The 27366-nt window shown below is 33.4% G+C and overlaps 1 protein-coding gene across 1 annotated transcript in view; it reads left to right on the top strand.

Moving 5' to 3' along the window:
- The window catches only part of LOC113492458 (neurexin-1), a 169168-nt gene that overhangs the window by 125028 nt on the left and 16774 nt on the right, over positions 1-27366 (top strand). Inside the window, exons 6-10 of the mRNA XM_026869907.1 lie at positions 13872-14021; positions 14452-14612; positions 16407-16433; positions 23185-23343; positions 23771-23923. Of these exons, the coding sequence (XP_026725708.1) occupies positions 13872-14021; positions 14452-14612; positions 16407-16433; positions 23185-23343; positions 23771-23923 (650 nt within the window). The remainder of the gene's footprint in view (positions 1-13871; positions 14022-14451; positions 14613-16406; positions 16434-23184; positions 23344-23770; positions 23924-27366) is intronic.

Below are 27366 nucleotides of genomic sequence, written 5' to 3'. Positions count from 1 at the left end.
TTAAGAGAATTGAATTAGATGATTAATGAATCACTTAGCGTCAGATTTCTGAAGATTTTTCTAGATTTAATTTTCTCTTATTTGGAAAGCAATTTGTTGTTTTATTGTATCAAATTAGTGACTTAAAAGAGACTGAAAGATAGTATAAATAACTTCATGTGCAATATAATTTGCCATAATAATATGACACATTGAGTCTTCGTAATACTTTACCGTACAGACTCAATTAATTCTCTTTAACTTTTTTCCATAATATTGTTTCAGAGTTCATTAAAGTCAATTCTAATACAAACAATTAAAAAATAATATTAAACCTAGGTTTAAATTTTTATTGGCTCGAACAAAAGTCAGATTCTCTTTTTAAATTGACAACGAATCAAAAGTACTGTCCACATATATGGGGTCGCAAAACTATAAAAAATAATACACAGAGGCCAATATTGGACACAATAGCTTGCGTCACTGTTCCAAAATTAAATTTTCGATTAATCGATACGCCGATTGGAAACCAGGACTTGGTTGTAAAGTATTTTTTATAGATTTGTGAAAACTTTTAATTTTTGTTCTGGTTTTTGGAAAGTTTGGGACAGATTTAGTTATAACACGCAGTTGCTGAAAAATACACCTTCCAAATTCTGTTTTTTACTCGTTCTCCTACTTTTTTTTCAAATTTTATTTTATGAAACAGGTTAAGTTAACCTTGTGCTATAAATTAATGGTTATAGCGCATATTTCTGCAGCTAAACATGGATCCTTCCACGTTCAGGCGTGAAAATTTACGGCATACGGTAAAACTTTTAAAACTTCTATTAGTTTGTTCTTTATAGCCGTCATTATGACGCCTCCTTCCTGACTTTAAATCTTGAGGTAATGGATTTAAACCCTGGCTCGATTCATTTAAGTTTTTTCATATTAAAGAAACATCTGCTTTCAACGTTTATACCCAAAATAAGTGCAGTTTTGATTCAATTCTTTTCAAGTTCACATAGCCATATTGAGATGATTTTTTATGTTTTACAAGGGTTAACACTGGTGGGTTAGTTGAAATTAATAGAAATGACAATCCCTTTGTGACTTTGACTGTTTGCTTTAATGCTTTTGACCAATTCGATCGACCTCAATGTTTCTAAAGTTGACAATAGTCTGGACGGGCGGGACCCATTTTGTGAATCCATGTACAGTTGAAAAAATCTTTATTGCCAATAAGAACGTCGATCTAAAACAATTAAAAAGGCAAGGACGATATTGGACAGTCCGTGGGACGGCGGGACTTCCAAAATTCGTTTTTCAATTATTCGATGGCCGCGTATGGGACTTTTCTGTGAAATTCTGGGTACCAGATTTGACTACTATTTATTCTGCCATGTTGGTTTTGTATCAGGTGCAGTAGAACATAAAATGTGTCCTGCAAACAATAAAACAATGTTTTAAATAAGGAAATGCGCCAAATTAATAATATTGTTGTATTTAAAGCTTATAGATTACAAAAACCAAATATAATTTTGGTAACAAACCCCTAAAGTCGTCACAGACACTAGACCAAGACGCAATCAATCAAACCTCAAAATAGAGCAACCTTCAAGCCGGCTATCTGTGCACTTACTAAGAGCCGAAAAGACTACTGCTATGGTAAAAGCGAGATGCCGATATCTTTTGTGTAGCTCGCTGTCTCGTTTCCACGTCAGTCGGCCTCTACGGCAGTCGTCTTGTATGGCGTGTAGGGCCATCGTTTCCTGCAACTAACTGATACAGACAGTTCGACATGCTATTTATATTGTTCGTCTTTTGTTTCTAGTTCACATACACCGTCGTAAAGTTTAATGTCTACTTTCGACTGTTCTATACAGAATTTTTATTAGCGTTTGGCAATATTTTTTGCTTGTCGTTATTAGCGTTGGAATGGTAAGAGGTTACGTATAATTGATTTTTTTTTCAGCTGACTTTTCTGTGAGTCAAATTTAAGTACGTAAAGGTGAGATAATTCATACGAATACTCAATCCGTCGACGTATGTCTAATGTGCGCGGAAACAACAACCCAGTCAAATGAGGCTTTTGATTCTTGGTTTTTGAACAACCTATCCAAAACTGTCGTTCGATACCTGCAGACGTTAATAAATAGGGTTTTTTTTTAAGAAATACGGCTATGTATTTTGTGCTATCATTTCAATTACGATGATTATCATCGCAATTATCTTTTACCTTCATTCTTCTTTTACCTCTATTACCTTCATTGTTACAAAATAATGTAACATTTCAAACACCGGCAGTATTCTTGGAGCGCCTCTCTCTCATCACTGATATTATAAATTCAAATTGCATGTGTGAATGTTCGGATATTTAGTGGAACTCGATCGTGGCTTTAGACTCTTGATAGTAGAAATTTAGTGTAATTGTTGTCTGAACTGTATTTGATTTAAGTAACCTAACAAAAAGATCCTTGTTTAGAAGGCTGTGAGCGATACTTAGTGAAAGATTTGTGCGACCAATGCCACGTATTTAAATTGAATTTTCATATATTTGTTGTGAATTTTCATATGTTTCAAGGAAGAAAATTCTTTATAAAAGCAATTATGGACATTTTTCCATATAACTTGTTTTTTTTTCTCTCGCTCAATCTTTTGTGATATCTAGCTACCTTCGTCGTGGAATATTTTTTTATAGTCATTTCTTACTTGTGTTCATTCAGTGTAGATGCACTTCATTTGAATGGTCATTAATGTGAAAAAGTATATCTTCTGCTTTATTAGAGCTTCGTCTATATGAAACCAAAATTCATCACAATCGGTTGATAGATTTAGCCGTGAATGTGTTCCTCACGGATAGAGATTCTCATACAAACGACACTAGAACCTATGTATTTAAGTTCCATCTCATATTAATCTCCTCGCAGTATTAAAGTTACAATTCTATCTCCCGATTACGTCAGCTATCTTGATTCGTATCCAGGGAATAGAGCCTTCACTCCAGGTAACGTAACCGACGGACATCCCTTGTCCAACTTTATGAACAGATTATTAATAGCGTGTCGTGTAAACATAGATCGTAGCGTGATGGTTTTAGAGTATAATTTTGTTTGTTGAGATAAATTGCAGTTTTGTTTAGTAAATGATTTTTCCGTCAATCTGGTATGACAATTGGACCGATTCCCATTTTGTGATGTTTGATGAAAGTTTGTAGAAGACAATTGTGGCTTCGGCAGGTTCAACATGACACGATAGTGTCGATAATCGTTTGAAAACTTTAACTTAGTTTCTAAAAGAACAAAAAATAAATTATAAAATGAATGAGTCGAAATGGTAAAAAAGTACCATAAACGTAGTTGAATATTTAATTGGTATAAGTAGCCCTAAGATGTACAAAACATGCATTCTTTATAGCTGTATTAGAAGCACTGTCATAAGGCTATCTACGTAGATAATAGATTGCCATTAACATGCAAAAACTTTGGATGCAGACAAAATCATGAGAACAAAATAGCGCCCTCAAAAAGCCATTCAAAAACAAAACGGACCCAACATTATGAAGCCACAGTTTTCATAACATCAGCACCTAATAACAACACCCTATATATTGTTGATGTGCTTACTGTGTTTCGGTCAGTTGGTCAGAGGACAGCCGTAACCGTAAAGTTTTACGAGCGGTGAAAGATAAGGAGCACACATTATACTTTTATCAGCACATAGGTAACACTGTTGTCATTGCTTTAACAGCCTGTATATAAACACATTTGTGGCTGCTTTCTTTGGTATCACCATTTGGAAGAAATTTTTTTTTGTATGTTGTGTTCTAACGTTGAGGGTACTTATGAATTTTCTTTTTCGTACTTACAGCTAATATTATAATTTTCCTTTGAAAGAATTAAATTAGGAAACAGTGTTCGCAAACAATGACTTTTAAAAGGCTTCAAATTCAAATGCGACCATAATGTTTAAAGCAGCTCACACGAGCTAAAACCGCTTAAAATTCAACTGGCAGCGTTTTAGAAAACTGCAAAGTAAACTTCGAACAGTCTCGTATAATAGAATCTACAACTGACAAAGAGACCTATCCTGAAAACATCGCGACCCATTTGCGAGAACGAAACTCTAAAATTGAAGCCCATTCCCAGTTTGGTAATGGCCTATTTAGCGCCTGTTGAAATGGAAAAAAACAGTAAAGGCGGTAAATATAGTTGGAACGTACCACAAATCCTTCGCGTTTAATTAACGTAATAATTTTCAAAAGCAATTCGAATACAATCGAACGGTATACCAGAAAACAGTAACTCCATTTTATGATTCCGTGGGGTATTAGCATGTAGATTGTTGCCGCTATTTCGGTGTGGAGCGGTTTGATGTGGTTATAACTGGTTCGAACTGCTTTACACCGGATAAACGGGTTTTACTAATCTATATGCTTCGTTTATGATTATTAGGTAGTATTAGGTATGTTATACAAGACGTAAAGTTTCCGCAAAGTTCCAAGTCTAAAGTGTTTACATATAACACGAACATTTCCTCATTGTTAATGCTCCTACATACACACCGCATTTCATGTAAAGTAACTTTCCGAACAAATTTGTGAACAAACAAAATTCTCATCTTCCAAAAATTCTTTGCTAATTACCATACTTAGTATGAACTTCTATACGAGAACACATGAATAATTCCCCCGTTCCTAATACGCTTTCATCAAACTTTGCAACATAATGAAAGGCAAAAGGATCTAAAGACCAAAATGCGGTCCTAAGTTCCTAACAATGTAAGATTGTTACTGAGTTACACAGCCAATTAGGGAACTTATATCGCTAAAATGATTTGCAAATCTGAGCTAAAATGTTTGTGGCCGGCTAAGTTATGCGTGACGCTATTTATGACGGAGTAGGAAACTAGAACATTGATTTAATAATCAATCATCGCTAATGTGATGTTATAGTTCTGTGAACTTTTATAGTCCTGTATTATATCAAATGGTCCGGTGCGAGCAAATTCACAACAGATTTAGTACGAATAAGCTTAAGAAAACCAATATTGCAAACAAAATGAGGCCCATGAAATTTGAGAGGCGTTGTTTAATTCGATATATTTTTTTTAAATGACATAAGTGGCAGACAGATACCGAGACAAAAAAAATTAAATAACAGAAAATTATATCTACATAGATATAATCTTGAACTCTATATGTAATCACCTAAAAGGTTACTTGACAGACATATTTAAAATTTTGTGAAAGTAAAATATCTTAAGGGTCTGATTTGTGTAATATATTAATCCTTAAGTGTTTGTAATTAAAGTATTTATAGAGTCAAACCTACAAATGTTGATAATTAATTATTTAATTTTATGTTAAGGTCTGGCGTTTAATGTAACAATATTTGAATTTTTTCAACGTCTTAAGATTTTGACCAAAAAATAAACGAAGACGGGCGAGCTTAATCAAGTATAAATAAAGGATTATAAGGGATGAAAAGGGTTGAAAAGGATAGTTCTAAAAATACATCCAGCTTTGTAATCACTTCAAAAGATTTTGTATCCATTCCACTGGTTATGTATGAACTCATAAGAGGAATATTCTACATTTGAAGCTTTCTGGAAAATGAGAACTTTAAGCTGACATTTTCAACATTTTTCATCATCATTAATTATGATTATAGACAATATTTAATTATGAACTTTTTTATAGATCGACAGGAATAAAATGAAAGAGATGCTAAACATAATATTGAAGACTGATACTTAAAGAAAAAGATAAAAACAGAACGAAAGAAACAAAAAACCTCGAATAAACTTTAATGTCCTCTTTCTAAAATGTCTCGAATAAGGAAATTGGTCCCACCTCTAGTTACCAGTGTCTTGTTTACAATATCTTGATCAACTTTATGTAAACCAATTTCAAAGGAAGGTGTGTTAAAAGAAATTCCGTTTAAAAACTCAGTTCCATTAAAGTGGGGTACTGAAATTAGAATAAACCGCATTGAATGAAATTTGCATACAACGCGGGCCGCGTACTACGTTCAAAATTGAGTTTCCCATGCCTATCCTAAAACCAATATGGCGTCCATCTACCTTCACCAAACGAGGTCTCCCGACAATCACGCGTCAAGCGACGGCTCTACAACTACGCTTATATTTACACCTAACGCTTACTGCATCAGCATAGTTTTCATACCTATCTTTACATTAACGTCAATGTATTACAACGCTGCGAAAATACCACTCGGTTGAAAAAGTTACGAGCCTATTCCCGGAATTGTTTTGTATCTTCTGCAAATTTTCGTTGTTTGTGTAAATGGCTTTAATGCGTGTATTTAGAGGTTTATTTAGGGTTCTTATTTATTTATGTTGTATGCCAATCGTAGCCGTTTAATTATAATAATACGATGTTTATTTTGCTAACTGAAATTCAAAAACTTAAGTAATACCGTGAAATGTTATCACAAATGTAATGATACACAGAAGTCCGCATAAATATTAAAGTTCATAATATAATTACTTAGAAAAATTGAAACTTAACAAAAAATAATGCTTATTAGATCATTTAGTGAGAAAAATGCTTTTTACTTATAATAACCTAATACGTAGCTGATCCTTGGTTACACGTTTAGTAGAAGTTACACAAATTATACAAAAACCTGAACATAAAGTTCTTTTGAAATTCTAAGAAAATCTTATTTCTAATGTATTATTAAAAACTAACAGTATTTTTGCTGAATTATATAATTACAATTTAAATAAAGCAACGTTTGGAGAGCAAAAATAGAAAGAAACTAATTAAGTTTTCTTTGAAGATCTATTTTATTAATTACATGAAATACAAAACGTATTTAATGGACATGATATTATACAAGAGAAGTACGAAATACATGAGCAAGTTTTGATAGTAGTACAGCTATAGGACATAAGTTCCAAGGTACGCACTTGTGATACGAACACATCAAGCCTAATGGATAATGCATGTAAATCGATCAACACTTGGAGCCATCTACAATATTGAACGTTCCCTGCCACCATTTTTTATGGAGGGGTATTCTACTTGATACCTGCCGTATGCCATCTCTAGGGGATGCAAATACTTTCGCCAAGTTTAGCCGTGAATTTTGGGGACGAACATCTATGTCATATTTGGGATCGAAATGGAAGATTTTTCCCGTTTCCGTGACAGGGTAATTTTAATTTTATATTTATGGGACTTCTCGAGTTTTTATCGAGTTGAATAATGTTTCGTTTTCTTGTTATTTTTAAAAGATGTTATTATTTTATACTTAACATTTGAAAACTGATAAAGATTGATTGACATGCATTTCGATAAAATTGCAAAAAATGTGTTTTGTATTTTATGCCTCAAGTTGGATACTTGAAATATTTTTTGCCAATATTATTCCGTCTGTAAAAAGATATGTTTTTAGTTACGATTGGCGGAATGAAACATTTCTTTTCGCGTTTAGTTACATTACTAGTCAACTTAATAAATGGTTCCATAACGTTGAGCTTGCACAAAAATAAGTTTTGAAAAAAACATTCGACATAGTAACACTAGAGTTACCCACACATTACAACTAGATGCACGCATTAAACCAGTAACAAGTACACAAATTGACCATGAATAGTTCTCCGGGGCAGGATTGGGACGGTTTCCTCGAAACATTGCGAGTTGTAGCGAATAGTTAGCGGAGTGTGCCACAGGGTACGTCGTTAGGACCGCTATTATTGAGCCGCGAATTAGAAACCTTTCTATTAACCTAACTAGTTTAATGTTAGTTGGAATTTACGGGTTAACGGGTAATTTAAGTTATATATGTGTAACTGTGGGTTAATTCATGTACCCTTGTCTTTTACATTCACGTACCTTTCACGCATGCTACGATAAAGTTTTAGCGAGAGTTTAGTCACAGGTTATTGGAGAGAAACGCTATTGATCTATTGCTCAGACTCTACAGCGAGTGAATATTAAGTAGAGGAAACCTTTTACATATTATGATAATACTTTTATTTTCCTTATCATGGAACATTGGTTTCTATTAAACTGTGAAGCGCTCGAAGCTTTTCTTATGAAGAAGATATTTCACAAATAAATCAACAGGTTACAATTTATCTTTCTAAACAATTTACCAGAGACATCACAATTTACGAGCAGTGTTCGAGCTAACGATATTTTACGGAATTTAAAATATCAACAAGCAATTTTTCCTAATAAAACTTTAGACAAACTTCTATAATAAAACACAAGTTACTTTATCGTATTTTCGAAAGGGGTGAAACCTTAAAGTTTGTTCCGGTTTAAGGTCGATGGTTCAGTAACTTTTGTTGTTGTTTTGTCATTTAAGACAACCAAGTGCTATATCAATTTAAGAAAGTTGTTCTAAGGCAAATCTATTAGCAAAGTATAGCTTGATTTCGTTTCTTAAATATTATATACACTTAAAAAATAACCTGTATTTATTGTATCAGGAAAAACGTAACGTAAACACCCGAGCAGGTACTTTGCCTGAAGTCATTATGTTCGCTACTGCAGCAACTAATGGCCTATTATCCGAGGGTCATATTGTAAAGCCTTTGGTGGCTCGTTCAGAAAGGAAAACACTACCATTTTTAAACAAAATGCTAACTTCATTTGTTTCCATACAATTAGTCACGTAAAGTCTTTTTTTAATTACGTATTTTAAAGTAAATCTCGTTTATTAACCTTCAAACTAACATTAGATGGTAAATATTTGTGTGAATGTAAAGTAATCACATATGAGGCAAGCAAAGCTAGTAATAACGTGAATTGCTGAGATCTCAGGCAAATAACATTCGTACATCTAACAAGAACAGTAATGTTCCTTATGTTGTGTGTCTGTAAACATCTTTATTACACAATTCAGTTTATTAAAACGATTTCATTTTACTTGTTTATTCCTTTGTTATGTTCTAAAGCTGATGAATTTTCACCAATTTCCAAACTCATGGTGTATTCATTTTTAATTTATTTATTTATTTAATGTTTTGTCCTTTACGAATTTGATTCATGCTCGTGCAAATTGTGCGTTACGTAAAATAACACTTTGTTTTCTTACTTCATGTATAATGTTTAATTCAAAATTTACCACTTTGAGTGTTTTATTTTTGTCTTTATATCAATGGTGTTTTGTCTTATTTTAAAGTCAAGGTTGTAGGTTAGATTAGGTTCAGCTTAGTTAGAGATTTATTGAGAACATTTAAATAATGTATGTTTTATTGAATAATTTCAGGTTAGTTTTGTGTGCGAAAAATTAATTTTTCTAGCGCAAATTTTAATGCTTTCCAAGATAAGGCACCATCCTAAGCAAATAACATTAACGCACACTAAACTCCAAACATTCCCACTAAAAACATTAGATCCACGGTTTTAATCCCCAACCCATTAGGTCCAAGTGTCGTGGTTAGCATAGCATAGTTTAAAATTTTTACACCGCTCCATAGTACCCAAGAGGGCAATTGTGACTAATCTAACGCCATAACTTTCCAAAGCTCAGTCTCTTTCGTAACAAGTAAAATTTTACATCAGTTTTTATTTCTGGAACTTGTCATTGTTATGATTTCTGTGGAGTACAAGTTTTTATTGTTCTCTCCACTGTCTCGGTACAATAAAGTTTAGTACACTTTTATTTTCAGTTTATGTTCTTTATTTATATTTTTCTGATCATTACCTTTGTTAGCATTGAGGTTATGTAAGTTAGGTTTTATGTTGCTTATAAGAGCTAAAATTGTATAACTAGACTGGCTGGTACGATCTATTGATTTCTGAAGACTACAATCATTCTACTCAGTTACGTAACTAAATCTATTTTTTATTATCACTATCAAATTGACGTTTCAATAGTTCCGAGAAATCTTGCTACGCTCAATAATTACGATTATGTTGTCGCTTATTGTTCCTCCTAACTCCCTCAGTGTTAATCTCGAGATTACGAGTCGGTAGCCATCAAACCTCTCAGTAATATTACGTTGCGTTATTAGTTACTACTACAGGTGTTTTAGCACTAAGCGGGATTATATTGACTTCATGTGGTACCGTAATATGCCTTATGTTGTTACCTTTGAGTACTTCAGTAACGTTATGTTAGCGTGGATTATCGTTGTTTGTTTCTCGAGAAATTTCTGTTTCAAGCACATCTGTTTGTTCGTTATGCATAACATTGCTCTGTTGAGGTGGGGGATTAAACGTTGGCCTTGCTGTTTCTGTACGTTTCTTCGGAATTAAAATCGTGAAGCCTTGTGTGAATAGTGTTGATTTGTTTTTCCAGTCACAACTATTTTTTTACTTACAGTTCTACGGTTAAATTCAAAACTTGGTAGCCATTATTGTTTATTATTTTTTTTATTTTATTTTATTTTGGCATCAAACAGTCATTTACAAAAAAAAAGATTATTATCACAATTTGTTGCTCGCTATCAAAGACCTATAGTGCCGACAATATGGTACATTGGTGAAAATAGCTACAGTAAGCTCTAATTTATATATAATAATAGTCAATAGATAGTTTTAGTGTTTTCAAATTAAGAGAAAATTACAAAAGAAAAAAGAATACTATTTTAACTAGGTGAGATATCTGCTTAATAGTTTTTGTTTGAATCGATTAAGAGAAGTGTCAAAAAGATCTATGTCTATAAAATGTCCATTATAATTATTATAATTGTTAGTAGTTACCATTATAATTACCCCGTAAAGTAGTCTTTTAAGCGAAGTATTTTCAAAATCACTGGCTATCATCTAAGTGTAATTCCGTATTATAAAAAAAAACATTATTCACTCTTACCTAGAAGGAAAGCTCCATCAAAGTATGACACACCAAAAAAACGTCGATCCAAAAACGGTAATCCTTTCATTAAGCAGTCTCGGAAGCTAAATCAAACAACTCTTAATGAAGCCGTAAAAATAGCAGTAGAAATATAAAAATGCGCGAACGACGAACTTGCGGCGATTAATCAATTTCCGAGAGTCCAGGTGGTGCCAAGTTTTGGCTTCGATTAAAAATGCATAAAGCTGTAGTTATAGCGCAGTTTGGCGAGACTGTTCTATTATTAGTTCCACGATAATATGAACCTTCGAGTTTTATGGGCTTCTTTTGTTCGGAATATTAATGAGCTCTTTCTTGGTGTAGATCGATAATTGTGTTAATGTTTTATGGTGACTTATTAAATGTCTTAGCGGCACTTTGACTAAAGATGTTTGCTGTATACGGTTACTTTTGAGTTATTTGTTTTAAAATTACTACAGTCCATGTGCTTAGGTGTTTAAAGAAAAGTTAACTATCTTGGTGTGACTTTTTGTAAAAAAAACTGAGTTTAAAAATAAAACGCGGCTTTAAAAAAAATAACCAAATCAAATATACCATTGAAACATAGATTATCTAATGCTTGTAATAATATCGTTGTTTACCATATCAAGTACCTAAAAAGGGGCAAAAGAAGTCAAGTGAGGCTTTTGAAATCCGCATCTAAACTAGAATCAAGAATGTTGCTATTATTATAATGACGTCCTCGAGGTGTATTGTGGGCTTAAGGTTTATTTAAGTAAAAATAATTCTGTACATCCAACACGTATTCTTTAATTGTAGATATTAAATGTGTCTCCTTAAAACCAGCCATGTGCGAATTTGACACATTCGCTCATTACACACCAACATCGTTTTTCAAATGGTAAGCGTAGGCGTATTAATCATGGCACACCCACATTCGCTGACGACGGAATCCTCCGACAGAAACGAATCTATTGTTTCAAAATCATTCATCAATTTATTTATTCATGGAATATTATAAGCTTTCAGTACATCCGAAATTCTATTAGCATGCATTAGATATTATTATGTACATTAATAAATCAATTTTGTCTCTATAATCTCTTGAATTTACCCTTAGAATCTGATTGCGTAATTTGTGTGTCTCTAAATTGTTAGGTCTGACTCTTTTAGTCCATTCGCCTTGTAATTCAGCTCCTACAATGAGCAAAGGAAGGTAGTACAGTGGTGTTTGGTTTCCACCTTGATTAAAACTGCAGGACCCGGTAACTAGTTCAGACTGTTTCATTATTACCCGAGCAGCGATAATATGAAACTACAAGACCTCTTTTACGGACGTCCTTGTTTTATGACGTTATATAATAAAACCTTTTTTTGTTTTGGGAGTCTTATGGATGGGTAGACTTCTTGTAGAATATTTCTGGGTTCTTTTTTATGTTAGAAGAAACTGACAAACCTGACCATTTTATGGTAATATTCAGTTCTAAAAGAGTTTTTGTATGCCATGAAATGAAAGTCTTTGATATTCAACAACTGCCCACTGATGACTTGTCTTAAGTATTTCATCCTATAGCATTTATAATAATAGAGGATAATCGCTTGGTGATTAAAATCGACGGGTATTGCAAAATTGGTAATTTAACTAAAAGAAAATAAGTCCATTGGATAGATTTTATCGAATAATATGTATTTTTGTTTTTTTGTAACAAAAAAAAAGGTGCAAAGTAGGCTTAAATCTCGTGTGACGTCACGCACCAGTACGTTTTTAACATAAAAATTACGTTCTTAACCCCTACTTACGTATACAGCAAATCTAGCAGGTGTTTTTTTATTGATTTAATACCTAACATGAAAAAAAATCTATCCAATATTATTTACTAATCTAGATCTGAAGGACTAATTTAGTTTTTTAGTCAAATATCCTATTAGTTCACCTTATATAAGAATACATACATTTTCAATTCCTACATCGTATAAGCGTTGAATTACCAAGAGCAAAATAAAGCCTTTAATTGTATTTCGTCGAAAATTAATTATTGTTGCCTACAATTACAATTCAGTTATTTATAACCCGTTCAAGTGCTGTAAATTAATCATCGTTCGCTGGCAGATCATGAGGTAATTTATGAACTCAATTGCATAAAGCGTTAACAATAATATGGCTACTCTAGCAAAATGCTGGAGCGTGATGTTTGTTTTAAATGGTTTTGGGAATGATGGTAAATGTTTATGTATGGTCATTGTTTTATGTAGCTTGTAGCGGATAACTTTTTGGTGTACATTTTAATAAGTTATCTATTTTTAGGCTTGTTGAATTTGAATTGCTGGTACGCGCTCTATACATTAAGCATCGAAGTGCGAATTTTCAAAGGTTTTCTTTGTATTTTTTTTTAATAATTTATATAATTAACCTGCTGTTTTGATAAATATTTGTTGGTGCATAATACAGGACAACGTTGACAGAAAATCACGAAAAATACACCTTTTAGTAAAAGTAGTGTATGTGTATAATAATTATATGTTTCAAATCTGTTTATAATATTTAATGTACGTCCCATAAAGCTCTAATTTCGCAGTTAATATGAAACTAATATTAATTATGGTTTTAATCAGGATGCGGTGATGGCGGGTGTTAATGACAGGCAAATGATTAGCTTCATTAGTGTCACGGCGATTCTGTTACATTTTGTAACGATTTTTAATGCAATGCTTGAATTTTGTTTCAAAGCATTTATGGCTTTTCTAAAGGAGATTTTTCTCCTTTAATGATAAAATGCATGACGTAGAAGACTTTAAGCGCTTCATCGATCATAATTTTTACCAAAATGAGGAACTCATGAAAAGAACAAGGCTCTATACGAGTGTCCGTACAAATACAAGTGTGTGAATATACAAAAATGTGGGCCTCAAATACACTGAAGAAAGTTACTGATAACTTATGTATTTTTTTTTTGTATTTTGTTTGTATGAGTGCAGTATTTTTTTTACTCAATACTCAATTCTTTATTGCATTCCACAATGTTTACAGGCTTAGGTGGTAAACATTTACACTTAAGATTCCTTCATAATGGTTTGATGACTCTTATTAACAAATTCGTAGCAAAAAAATTAAACATAATCTTTTGTCTCCAGATAAGGCCCCATCGGAAGCAACGTTCCGCGGTGCAGAGTTCCTATCGTACGACCTGACGCAGACTGGAGGAGAACCCATCGTGAGCACGCAGGACGCCATCTCACTGTACTTCAAGACCCGGCAGCCTAATGGACTCCTGTTTTATACAGGTAAGCAGGGGAAAATTAATGATTGGATTGGTGTAATGTTTGAGGGTCAAAGGATTACAAATAACTAGTACTACATGAAGGTAATGTCGAATCATGTTTGCAAAAAAATTGTAGAAATGGAAGGCTGTGTTTGTCACTGTGACGGTGTACATGAATAACCTTGATGCATCGAAAAAAAATCGTAAAAGTCATCGCATTCGGGATAATTGTACGGATTTAGTAAACAAATGAATTTTTGATCATCATCATCATCATCATCCACAGCCTTTATCCTCCCACTGCTGGGCATAGGCCTCCCCTTTCTCGTGCCAATTTCTACGGTCCTGTGCTAGCCTCATCCAGACTCGACCCGAGACCTTTATTAATTAATTAATTTTTGATAATGCATAATTATAGTTTTGGTTTTCAGTATCCTTTCTGTTGTCACCAGGTCACGAGGCGGATTACTTAAACCTCGCCGTTCGAGATGGCGGCGTGTCGCTCACAATGGGACTTGGAAACGGAAAGCAAGAAATGCACATCAAACCAGCTAAAACCAGATTCGACGACCACCAGTGGCACAAGCTTACTGTCCATCGAAGGATACAAGAGGTAAGAAAAATACTTATAAGTTACTTCGGCTTTTTCCGCATATCATCGGACTCGATCATACCCGAAGTTTAACGATCAAGATTTGAAAATAAACGTTCCAAATCTATTAGAATCATTAATTCAACATTCTGATGACGTAAGCGAAATTACAATGGATATTCCTGAGCGTAATATGGAAATATGACGAGCAATTACCATCCACCATTACCTTTATGACCAAAACGGTTTATGGTTCATATGCAATGCTGTACAGGGAATATGTTAGTTTTATAACTACTTCCATTTTTAACAACTAATCGCCACCTGAGTACACTCAGCGGTTTAATAACCGTGTTTAAATCGTATAGTGTTTTGTTTTATGAGATAATATCGCTACCTCTAAAATCGATTAAATCTATGTAACATGAATCCCAACATCAAAGAGCTTTGAGACATGAAATATAATACCTAAGTCTTTACAAATACAAAAATTTCAATATGAGTATTTCAACAAAAGGATCAAACACTTTTCCATATTCTGGCTCGGATTTCTGTTCGGCCAATCCATTTCTAATATGAGAACATTATTATATTACATCTCGATAACGATTCCGTTCTAACAAGTCTGTATTATCAGCCATTGTGTGTTCCATATAACATGATAGCTCATATCCTCCTAAAACATTTCTTGACGGCTGTTGAACTTCTCCTCATTTATACGACCCCCATATGCTCAGATTTCATCAGCCAAATATAAAGCGCTTTCATCGCTGTACAAATATTTTATGACCTTAGGCCCATATTGCCAACTCTGTGCCTTGAACTGGGATCGATAGCTTGCGACTTATAGCCCATTGGCGTGTTCCAACCATAACCCATTCATCATTGAAGCCATTTCGAAAAACAAAATCGATGCATAGCCGAGTAATTTCATTATTTGCCTTTTTTTTCCTGCATGGCATGGAATTTTCCAGTTGTTTTGGCATTTTACCTGTAATTAAAGGAGGGATCGAACTTTTGGTATAAATGCTTTTATAATTGAAGCAATTTTGCGGCGATACATTTAGTCGGTAGTGGAATTGGGTATGTTTCCTGTATGCTCGGGGCGATCGTTCCGTGGTGTGTTTGAATGCACGAAATTTTACTGGCACGCGAATTTTACCTGGCATTTTTTTACTTGTAAAATGTTTTTAATTGAGATGTCAATATCAGGTTAGTCTGAAAAACAAAATTGGACGACAAAAGTGGAACAATTAATGTCAGCAGTTGGTTTTATTTGTTTTACTTACTAGAGTTAATTAAACAGAATACACAATGACGTTTATTTTAATGTATGATTACTTTTAACAGACTACATTAAGATGCAATCCTGCAACTATGAGAGTTATTTGAAAATCCTCATCTTCACTAAAGCATTCTACTAATCCGCAATTCCATTCAAGTGAAGTAGCCCATCTAAACGCGGCACAAATCGCTAGTAAATAGTTTATTTACGTACTGCGTGCTCGCTCCATCCCTAGCCATTCCGTTATCGTTAATTATATATTTATGTGGGCCTTTCTCATTCTTCGCGAATATTGGGGGCTTATCGGGGGCCTATACTTGGACCAGTGCCCCGGATTTGATACGTAGATTTATTGGCCTTAAGGCTTAGTTTTAGATTAGGATTTAGTCCCGATTGGCAAGGCGACGTTTATTGTGATTATGGTTTATCGTGACTTCGTTATTAGTCAAATTTACTTTATTAAAGAGGTTATTTATTTGTTTAAGGTGTGGCTGTGAACGTGTTTTAATTGTGTTTAATTTTTCTTTCAGATCACGCCGTTTACGAGTTTTTGCAGGGTAAGTGATGCAATTGTGTTTATCATATTCAACATTTTTATACTGAATTGATTTAACTTTTCAGAATAAATTAAATAATGTTCTTAGTTTTCTGTAGCAGGTGCTAAGTTGTAAAAGTATGTTTATTTTATTTTAAGTCTTTAACCTTAACCTTTAATTTTAACTAAATACGTTAGAAATAAATCTCTAAATTCGGTCTAGCACCAATTTAGTGGCTATCTCCATAAAAATCAAAGAACTTTAGCATAATGGGCTCAAGTCACGCCACATTAACGAGGCTATACAGACTCAAAAGAACAACACACGTATTTAAATCTAATGAGAAATTAATTTCATAAATGTTTGTGTGAACTTCAACAAAACAGACTGATAACACAAACACACGTTACATATAATAATATGAGTAGAATAAAGGAGAGAGAGAGAGAGAGAGAGAGAGAGAAAGAGAGAAGAAAAACAGTACTAAAAACTTGGTTTTATTGAATAAACTTGTTGAAATTTTAGATATGATCGTATAATGTAACAATAATACAGTATAATAGATTAATTCCACTATCAAATAATAATTCAAATTTTTATACACACACTATTCGGACACCTAAAAAGGATACTGGTACCATATTACAATATTAACAAATATTCAAGAAATTTTAGCACTGTTATACATTTTAAGCAATTATGAAGTAATCCTCTAGGAACAACGAATTATTAACTCTGTTACACAATTCGAATGAAAATGAATGAAATCTGTACCAAAGCGAAGTTTCAACTCGACTACGTAACTTGTATGAATGAAGGACACGCTAGGTTATCTACAAATTGAATTCTAGCTGACGTAGTCTTGCAGTGTTAACTTAATATAGTTCCAGAACTTGCACTCAACGCCATCTAGTCTTAAGCTAAGCAAAGCTTGTATTTTGAGTACGAAGACAACTGATGGAGATACTTATATATTTCTAAATACATAATGCTTAAAGATAAACTAAACCCAGACACAAATTAAGTGATCGTGTTCATAATGCAAGCATTTGTGCAACACACAACCTTCGATATAGCAAACAGGGCATCTAACCACTAGGCCATTTTTATTTTTGATAAGGCGAGAGAATTCTCATGGACACCCACTCCCTCGGGGGCAGAAATGGGTAGTGTCAGACTCTTACTGACTAAACCTGAAGAGCCGTGCTATGTCATCCGCGTTTTTGTGTTGGTGTATGGCATAATGTTACAATCCTTCATACACCGATCGCGGATCTAACCACTAGACCGACAATCCAGTCAGTATATAGCAAGAACACTTTAAGGACGCATCTACGTCATGACACAAGGGAGACGCTGTTATATGCAGTGTAGTGCCGTCCCTTTTCCACAATATCAACAATGCTGTTTTAAAAGATCATGGTATATGTACTGATACTGCTTGTGAAAACTTCGGGGATAATGTTGTATTTCATGTTAAGGTAAAGAATTGCATATTTATGTAATGCTGATTGGCACGTGGCAATGGTTGATTTCGGGATGTATTTTCTTATTATTCATTGTATTGTTACATATTTATGTTGACTCCCAGCCGCAATAAATGAATGAAAATTATATTGCGTTGTGTTAAAACTATGTGTAATTTTTTTTAATTAAAAAAAAACTTAGCTGAAGTCGTTGAAATTGTGGACATTCAATACTAGGTAAACATAATTTTATGTGATTCACGAAAACCTGACACCCTCTGCGACTCAAGAATTTACTAAGAGAGGTTTTTTTTAAACTACATAGTCTCAAATCTAATGCGGTGCCATAGTTTTAATATTCGAAAATTTAACTTTTCGAAATTGGATTCGATAGTTAAAGCCTATTCCACAAACTAAATTTAAAACGATTCCATATAGCTGCAAAAAACTGCACTATAAATTCGAATCGAGACGAAGTAAAATATTTTCTGAATTAAAAACCGCATTAATAGACGTCCGCGGTAATGGGAGCGCCATTGTCAATGAAAGCCAGCCCACAATACCAGCGTCACAATGAAAACTGAAATAGAACTGATGACGTCACATCACATTATAATTTAATTTGCATTTGATAATAACGCTTCGTTCGCTAAACAGGCGCTGTGTTTGTTTAATTTTGTGTTGTTTTGATGTACAAATTAATTATTATTGAATGTTTACTTTATTGATATTGCTGTATTTGCTTTTGAATATATATTATGTTATAACATATTTATTTTGGAATTGAAAATAATGCCTGATTGAGATAAACTTTTCATGGCAGGTTTTGTATTGAAAAAAACTTGGTAGGTTAAACTTTGCTTTGAAAGTACTGTCTTAATATCTTGCCAAAGACGACGATTTAACATACAAGAGGGTTGAAGTGGGCGTTTATTTGAGAAACTGCTTTGTTCCAAGGTAAAAAAAAAACATTTTTAGTAACTTTCAGACACAACGACTTAAAATAGTTAAAATTAAAAAGTGGGCGCATGTCGTTGCGAATAATATAAAAAAAAAGTTATGCCTTTTTTTAAATATAATTCAATTTCTTCAGTAAGTAAATTTGGAATTATAAAAAATACTCTTACTTATTTCGTTTCAATAATCTAATCATGGAAAAAATAGTTCCAGTGTATCTATAATAACTCAGAAGTCTTTTGAAACATCGTACGATTAAACATTAAAAGGCAATCCATGAATTATTCGTTGGCAAGGAGTTAATGGCTTTGATACCAGGAAGGGTGAAGTATTTAATGGATTAATTGCTTTTATAATCCTCGCCCCAATTGTTAGACGTATATCGATAATGCGTAGAGGACGTTATCGATATTCCAATGTAGACGCAAAATGTGTTCAAAAAACGGACTTTTAATACTTTCATATTAGTAGGTAAAATACCAAGACAGTGAAGAAGCCATAAAAGTAACTTTGTCAAAAATTGGTTTGTATCTATTTCTTTTAATCCTAACCAAAACTGACTGTTTATACAGCGTTAAAAAAACCTGTCAGAGCGTCCCGCCTAGCAGGAAGAGAATCTCAGCATTATAACATAATGCAATATTGCTTGAAATAAAACCAATGCAAAAAGTTCATTTACAAATTAAGAAACGAACAGGGTCCGAATTAAGAAAAAAAAAAACAAATTAATATTTATCTGGTATTCCTTAACCCAATAAACCGCACAGCTGGTGACATTATAAATAAACACGACCAATTAGTGTGCAGTTTAATTAGTCCCTTTGTCTTATGCTAAACAATGGATTTTTTTATGTTGGACGATGGTTTCCGATGTGATTCAGCTTTCTAATTGGAGTTTTATGCCGGAATGTTAATTTTTATTGGTCTTGATTTGTTCTTAGAAAGGGGTTGAGTTGGGTTATCGTTAGAATTGGTTAAAATTTGCAGTTTAAATTCAATGTATTGCCATCCATCTACATGTGGACTCTGTTTAAACTCTTTCATTTTAAGTACAGACAAAAATCCGAAGTCTACCGAAAATCTGTACAGTCTTTCAAAGACCCATATACCCAAATAAAAATAATTGTATGGGAGCAAATGACAGGTAATTCAAGTGAAATAAAAGAGAATCAACGAAATCGGTTCATACAATCCGAAGTTCTGAGGTAACAACCATAAAAAAATACACCAAAACATAGACGAATTGAGATCCTCCTCCTTTTGAAGCCGGTTAAAAAGCAATCATCATTACTTTAATCGCGCCACCTAAAGTTGAATAAAATAATCGAGTCTACGAACTAACTAGTTATCGCCGCTTCATCTTTTTCCAATTTTTATCCTTCACCGAGCACAAAGTTACAAACTTCATAAAATACTTGAATAAAAACAAAATACGGAAATATTCTTCAAAACTTACTTACAAGACTTGTTACTGTTAGTTCTTCCGATATTATATCTTTTTCGCGAAGCAATCGGATAAAACGATATCAGAGTTTCCACTTACTAGAAATATGAGGGGAGCGAAACAATTCTTTATGAGGTTTAATGGAAAATGATGATCCGATAGTTGGGAACTTGGCAGTCCGCGGTTCTCGTCTCTCGGATTTATATAGTTCGGAGATATTGGATGTTGATACGAATTTCTTGCATTCGATGGATCTAGATGGAAGGTATGGATTATTGTAGTATACGTACGATATGAAATTTACTTTGGATTTATGGGGAAGTTGCAAAGTCTTCTTGGATGCAGTGAGTGAAGAATTTGTAAATGAGTATGGATACTTAGAAATCTTAGTTGCCTAAGCTGTAACGTCTAAGTTCAAATAACCCAATGTGGTTAATCTTGATGAAAATTGAGTAATGTCAGTTAAATGACGTTTTACAAAATTCTTCAACCGTTTTTGGGTACTATAGAGCTCAATAATTTGTTCGTCCTTTTCACTGTAATATAATAGTTTAAGAAAAACAGCCATTTTACAAAATGAGCAGCTAAACAGTTAAATAAATAAAATTTATATCTCCCATTTTGTTGAATTACTTGATATTCATTATTCTAGGTTATTTAGATTCATGTTACGCTCAGAACTCTTAATAGACCCTCAGTATTCCCAAAAGGTGTGTTTCATTAGTTATTACAAATTCTGATTATATTATTTTATCTCCAGTTCTACTAGGGTTTTCCTTACAATTTTCCTTTGACATAAATTCGAATTCATTAATATGAACCTCCTGAGGGTCTTTGACTAAATACAAAAACATTGTGTTAATTTCATCTTACAAGTTTTTGAGAAACACAAAAATGTTTTGGTTTTGTTTTTTTTTTATTTCCCTCTTATAACTTTAACTTTTTAAATTATACTAATGACTATGATATCAAGCTTCAAGAGTTTTGGAATTTCTATATAAGCCTATTCAATTGTCGTATTAGGTATTCAATAATGTCTAGAAAACGATCTTAAGAATGAAATATTTTGAAATATTAATAAGAGTTTGTCGTATAAACCATTAAAAGGCACTTATAAAAAGTCGGCTTAGAGTCCCGTTCCAATTTGTATTACCTATACAAATGGAACGAGACATTCATTTCGAGACGGAGCAAAAAAATTTTAGCGACAAACATTTTTAATCAAAATAGTTCTGATCAGCAAAATATTTTTCAAATCTACAATGGATATGAATTTATAAAATATTGATTGCATGGAAAAACATGACACTAAAAAGAACTATTGGGCAAAATATATTCTTATAATCTTTAGTGATATTCGAATGACTGTTTTGCATGGAAGCAATTATAATATAGCCTCAATCAAATGTCTAGCCGACACAAAATGTCACTCTCCTATATTTCACCTACTTCTATCAAAAATAATACATACCATTTCCCTTTAATAAGCCTTAAAATTTTCTTAACGGTTGAAATATTCCTAACATTTTAAAACAAACTTGAAAACATATTCGAAAGCTGAAAATTAAACTGAAGTATAAAACATATGAGTTAGAATCATAAATTGGCTGGATTAGTTGGAATCACGGTGCGAATATACGAGAGCTGGAAAAGTTTCGTTATTGAAGTTTGTGCAATCACAGCGTGAATTGATGACCTCACGACTTTATGCCGAAGTTACTGCAACTGAACAATTGTGTTCAATACGAATTTTGTAAGAGTTTAATCCAGATTTCTCATATAAATTATTTCAGGGAAAATGAATCAAGACGATAATATATTCGCTTTTATTAGTACCACATTAAAATCTGTAGGCCGACTTATTGACGGTGTGATAAATTAAAACCGTGACGATTTAAAAACGATTTCTGTTCATTTAAAGTACTTTAGAAAAATATTTTTTTTTGTATTATCAGCTGTTTCCATGAACTGAAAAATCAATGAGTATGGTATGTTAATCTGTGGGTAAATGAATGGACGTTACTAAATTACACCAGAGCAGTTGCACGGATGGGATAAGGATGATATACCATACAAATATTTTTTTCATCCAATCGCGATTCTGGGAATGGTTATAAAAATATCACGGGCCTCAACTACTTCTTTCGATTATCATTGTCAACCGACACTGTTTACTCTATATAGTGTGTATAGAACATAATATAGTTTATGACGTCATATGCAGCCTAACGACGAGGGACATCTGGCCACTGCCAAACTGTTTATCCAATATATTTTACGAGTCATAATAACTTGAAAGGGAACTTTCATTACACTGTCAGCGGTTCGATATGAAAAAAGTTTGTTTTTACATTTATTAACAAACTTGGAGTGGTTATGCGTTGTGTTGTAAGCTTTGCTTGATTGTTAGGAGTTAATAAAGTCATTATTTTTTACTGTTGTTACTTGCTTTCTTGTAGCCTGGTTTCAGTACACTGAGTTTTGATATAAAAGTGGTCAGGTGTAAATCGATTCTCTTAAACGTAATGCCATAAACTTTGCAACTAAATTTTCATGCTCGTACTTTTTGCAGAGTGGATTTAATCTTGTCTTCACTCTTAATTCATAAAACTTGAGTTAATCTAAACTTCAGAACTTATAATGCAGCTACTGAGTTCTCGAAATTCCCATAGTCTTTAGTGAAAATACCTATAACATGAGCATTTAAACTTTTCATATCACTAAAATAAATAAAATATGAAAAAGAAATTTTTGTTGGCGTGGCAATAGAGGTTTTTTAACAGAAGAGTGTGCAAACAACAAAGCCTTTGATCAACATAATAATCTTTCTACCAAACAGTACCACGGAACACAAGCGTTATTTTAAGTAAATAATATGATTTTATGAATTATTATTTGTTGCCAGGTATCAGCAGTAGTAGACGATGTGTACTCAGACCACTCGCACGTCGCGGGTTCGTTCACGATGCTGGCGTCCTCCAGGGCACATGTCGGGGGCTCACTCAACGCCAGAGCCTTGCCCGGTGCAAGAGTACATACTAACTTCATTGGATGCCTGAAAAAAGTGGGTTTTTTTATTATGTCTTCATATTTAATATTAGCCTGACACATGGATGTATCACTTTAATTTATGAAATACCTAATTAACCCTAAAAAACATAATTGACATCCATACTTTGTAGAATTTCAAGACAAATGTTCTCGTTACGACCTCCAGTTGCAGTCAAAACATTAAAGGTTTCAGCATTATGTTATCATATCCATTTTAATAACAATGTCCAGTAAAAACCAGAATATGTAGGCTTTTTCCTGCAGTTGGGCAAAATTGCTTGAAAAATAATTGGTGCAGTTATAAAACAAGATTTCTCATCACAATAGTTTCCTCATCACAATAGTTTCCTTAATGCTATTCGTGTAAGATATTAAGGTATTCATCTAAAAAAAAGACATTCAATCGAAAAACCAGTTCTAATTTTGATTTCTATTCCAAGGTTGAGTTCTCGGCGGACACTCTTCGTCTGAACCTCATAGACTTGGCGCGCACTGGTAGCAAGCTGATCACCGTCACCGGCCGCCTGGAGTACGCCTGCACTGCCACCGACTCCGCGGACCCTGTGACCTTCACCACCAGAGATGCGCATTTGGTAAGTTAAAACCCATCGTGAAGAGTTCGTTTTTCAAGGGTTTCTTGTTCATTTTCAGCCATTTTGTCATGAATTTTATACCAATAGACATAATATAGCTGTTTATAGAAGGATATTCATTTGAATCTGGCACGAATTATTCTATGGCTTAATCTTCGGTGCTGCCATTTTCTGGATGTATGGTTAAACATAATATATTGGATAACAAACATGAAAAAAAAACTTTAACAGAATTTATTTTCATGCTCTAGTTTTTAGCCATCAAAAAGATGATGTTGACTAATGTTTTACCTGGTGAACACGAACGCAGTGATTATTAATCATTCTGATATAATATACAGTAAACCTATGAAAGTTATTATTAGTATAGAGTTAAGAACGTAACAGAAAAAAAAAAGTTAAAATGCAAATTCTTGCAAGACATTTAATCATGATAAAACAGGTAGATACATAAATAAGAGCGGAGGTAACACCATAATTACCTTAAATTTTGAATCTAAAACATAACAAACGACGCCGTTCTTTGTTTTTCGGCATACAACCTCCTTCGCATAACTCAGCGTTATCGGAGCCAACTTATCATTTACACAAAGACGGAACACTACTAATGTCAGGATTGCAGGAGACTTGCAAAGTAAATGAACCAGAGCATCCTCTAAATCTAAGGGGAGTGTCTTTCCCGAGTTGATTTGACTTAGTCGGACTAGCAATTAATGGTCTAGATTGCAACTACAGCTTTTCATTCAGAGCGCCCAGTCGGGCTCATTAAGAGAAAATTGCATTCGAGAAGCTTGAAACTTGCAAGGTTTGGGACGATCTTATTTATTTTCAATCAGTTTGCAACTCCTTTAGAGACTTCTCAAATATTTTCACAAAAATTTGGGAATTGGAAATGTTATTTTTTCAATTTCATTCGAGTACACGTTTTAAAATAAATATCGGTTGTGGTTTTACACAAAATGAAAATAAAAATAATGTCCATTTGTCCTCGTCATTGTAATTGGGTGCGAATAATACCCAATTATCCCAAGTAATTCCCAAAAACGATACCGAAAATACGTTAAACAGACATTTTAATCAACCGATACACAACTTCTGATAATAAAACGCCGTGCAAAAGTACTCAATTCATTACAAAACCGTTCGTTCGGGACGGCACGGTGGCACTCGCAAAAACTAAGTAGCAATTAAAAACAATGGGACTCCGGAAAAATCGTGCAGAAACCCGACGGATTTAAGATGACCATTGGTCGCTTGAGAGCACTTCAAACGGTGTACACTTGAATTTGGTAGCGTGTCACCGGGCCCCTGATTAGATCGGCGTTAGTGGTTATTTGATTTGAGTTAAGGATGGGTTAGACTGTATTGATTGAATGGAACGTTTCTCGGGTGATGGAGCTGTTAAGATTGACGTGCTTCTGATGGGAATAGATTTAACTATGATGGCAGCTTGTCATAAAATATTTTTATACGTACTGTAAAGGGAGTAAATAATGATCTAGAGCAAAATTAACACACCATAGCTACACTCAACCTACGATGATGAGTAGCCTAATTTTAATGTAATATGGAAGTTTGCACTTAACGTTAATTATTTCAATAGTTTTAACAACAAAGCTTAGTAAACCTACGATCAACATGAAGTCATTAATTCTGAAGCCAATATAGAAATTTACCAGAAACTAATTTGCTTAACTAAAGTTCTAGTAAGCTTTATAGAAGCACATTGTTTATTCACTAAATTCCTAGTAAGCGATTTAAAAGCGATTAAGTGACCTTTTGCTGGTCTATTAGAATTGTGACCGTTATTCAGTGATTACATTCTGGAAATAAATGACCTTACAAAAGGGTTTTCAAGTTCGCTTATTAATTGGGTTTAAAGTTTAGGACGATTTTGCTATCTGTAGTCCAGTATCCAAGTTTTTATCTTTCTATTGTTCTAGAAAGTCTTATTAACTAGAGTAGTACTCTTGATAGACTCTTGATTACTTTTTTTACTAGGAATTTTGTTCAATTTTGGCGTTATATAATATTTCTTTTGAATTGTTGTTAGTCTCTTCCATTTTCTTAGAGTCAATCTTCACTATTTTCAAATCAATCAATTCTTCTGTTGATTGCTCTTTCTTTTCTCGCTCTTGAATTTATTTCTTTATTATGTTTTTCATATCTCTTTTCATTAATTTACGCATGCTAAAGGTAATTAGGATCATTTCTGATAACTTCCTTAACTCCTTATATTACTATATCCTTGAGCTCATAGGTAACAATGCTGGTACTAGTTTAGAGCTAAATCTCTCCCAAGCGTCTCCCCACGTTCCAGTCTCAAGCTGACCCAATAAGTTACGTTCAAAAGGACCAGTTCTAACCACATATAAAGTCCTTTATATAGTTGTTAAAGCACTTTATTAGACAGAAATTTAGAATGATGTATTTTAAAAATAATAATAATAAGTTTTTTACTACGAAATTCAACGAAGAATACAATACAATTCCTTTAGCTAAAGGTTATAAGCGTATTTTTATCAGTGTGATTTTACGTTCCAAAAAGGTTTTTCCAAAACAACCTTGAGGAAAGAAGGAAGAAAACTAAAGTGACCAATTACCTGCCCGACCGGGGCGTACCGGAGCGATTAGGATCGAGCAGCCGTAATTTATCTTTTTGCGTAATGAGACTATAATATTCACAGTAACCTGAAACTATAAGTGAGTTGCCACAGGAAATATCGACTTATTTCGTATTCGTTTAGGTGTGTTTTTGCAAACAAAATAGATTACAATTTTAACATTGTTTTAACTTTGTTTTAAAGTGCTCAATATTACAAATAAATGATATGTCTCTAATGTTGTATTTTATTCTTGTCTTTGTCTCTGTTCGAAATCTAGATTTCGGATTGAATATAAGCAAAATCCCACTTCAGAAAGTCGATAGTAAATTTAAAAGTTGATCAAAATTAATTCGTTGAGTCTGCTTTTCACATCAGACTTGCATCTAATGGTGTATATATCCATCCGCCTTTTCATCTAAATTTCTCTACATCGCACCTATTTCTGGTATCGATGTTCCTTCCACGTTAACGCATCGCTTCATACAAAAGCGTTGCTCGTAAGCACGCCTGACCTTTTTGAAGGATCTCACCTTTAAGGTCACTGAGACCTTCAATTGGCTACAGCCTGTGCAATGACGTTGCTCTCTTTTGTTAATTTTCCTTCCTTTCTTTCCACATGACCAAAGCAATGCCTTTCATGTCGTTAGGGGCATTTAAAAGTATTTTTCAGTCGTTCCAAATGAGCAAGTTTTTTTTTTGAGATTTGATATACTTTTGTTTTTGCTATTGTTTTTTATTTGCTTGTCAAAATACGTTGTTTTAACTTAAAATCAAAATTACTAAATTCAGCATCCATATTTTCATAAGACTTAATGAAATGTATTTGTTAAGCAAAAT

Source organism: Trichoplusia ni, chromosome 4 (assembly GCF_003590095.1).
Source record: "Trichoplusia ni isolate ovarian cell line Hi5 chromosome 4, tn1, whole genome shotgun sequence".
Taxonomy (NCBI): domain Eukaryota; kingdom Metazoa; phylum Arthropoda; class Insecta; order Lepidoptera; family Noctuidae; genus Trichoplusia; species Trichoplusia ni.
The sequence above is the reverse complement of the archived record's forward strand: the minus strand, read 5'-3'. Positions and strand labels throughout refer to the sequence as shown.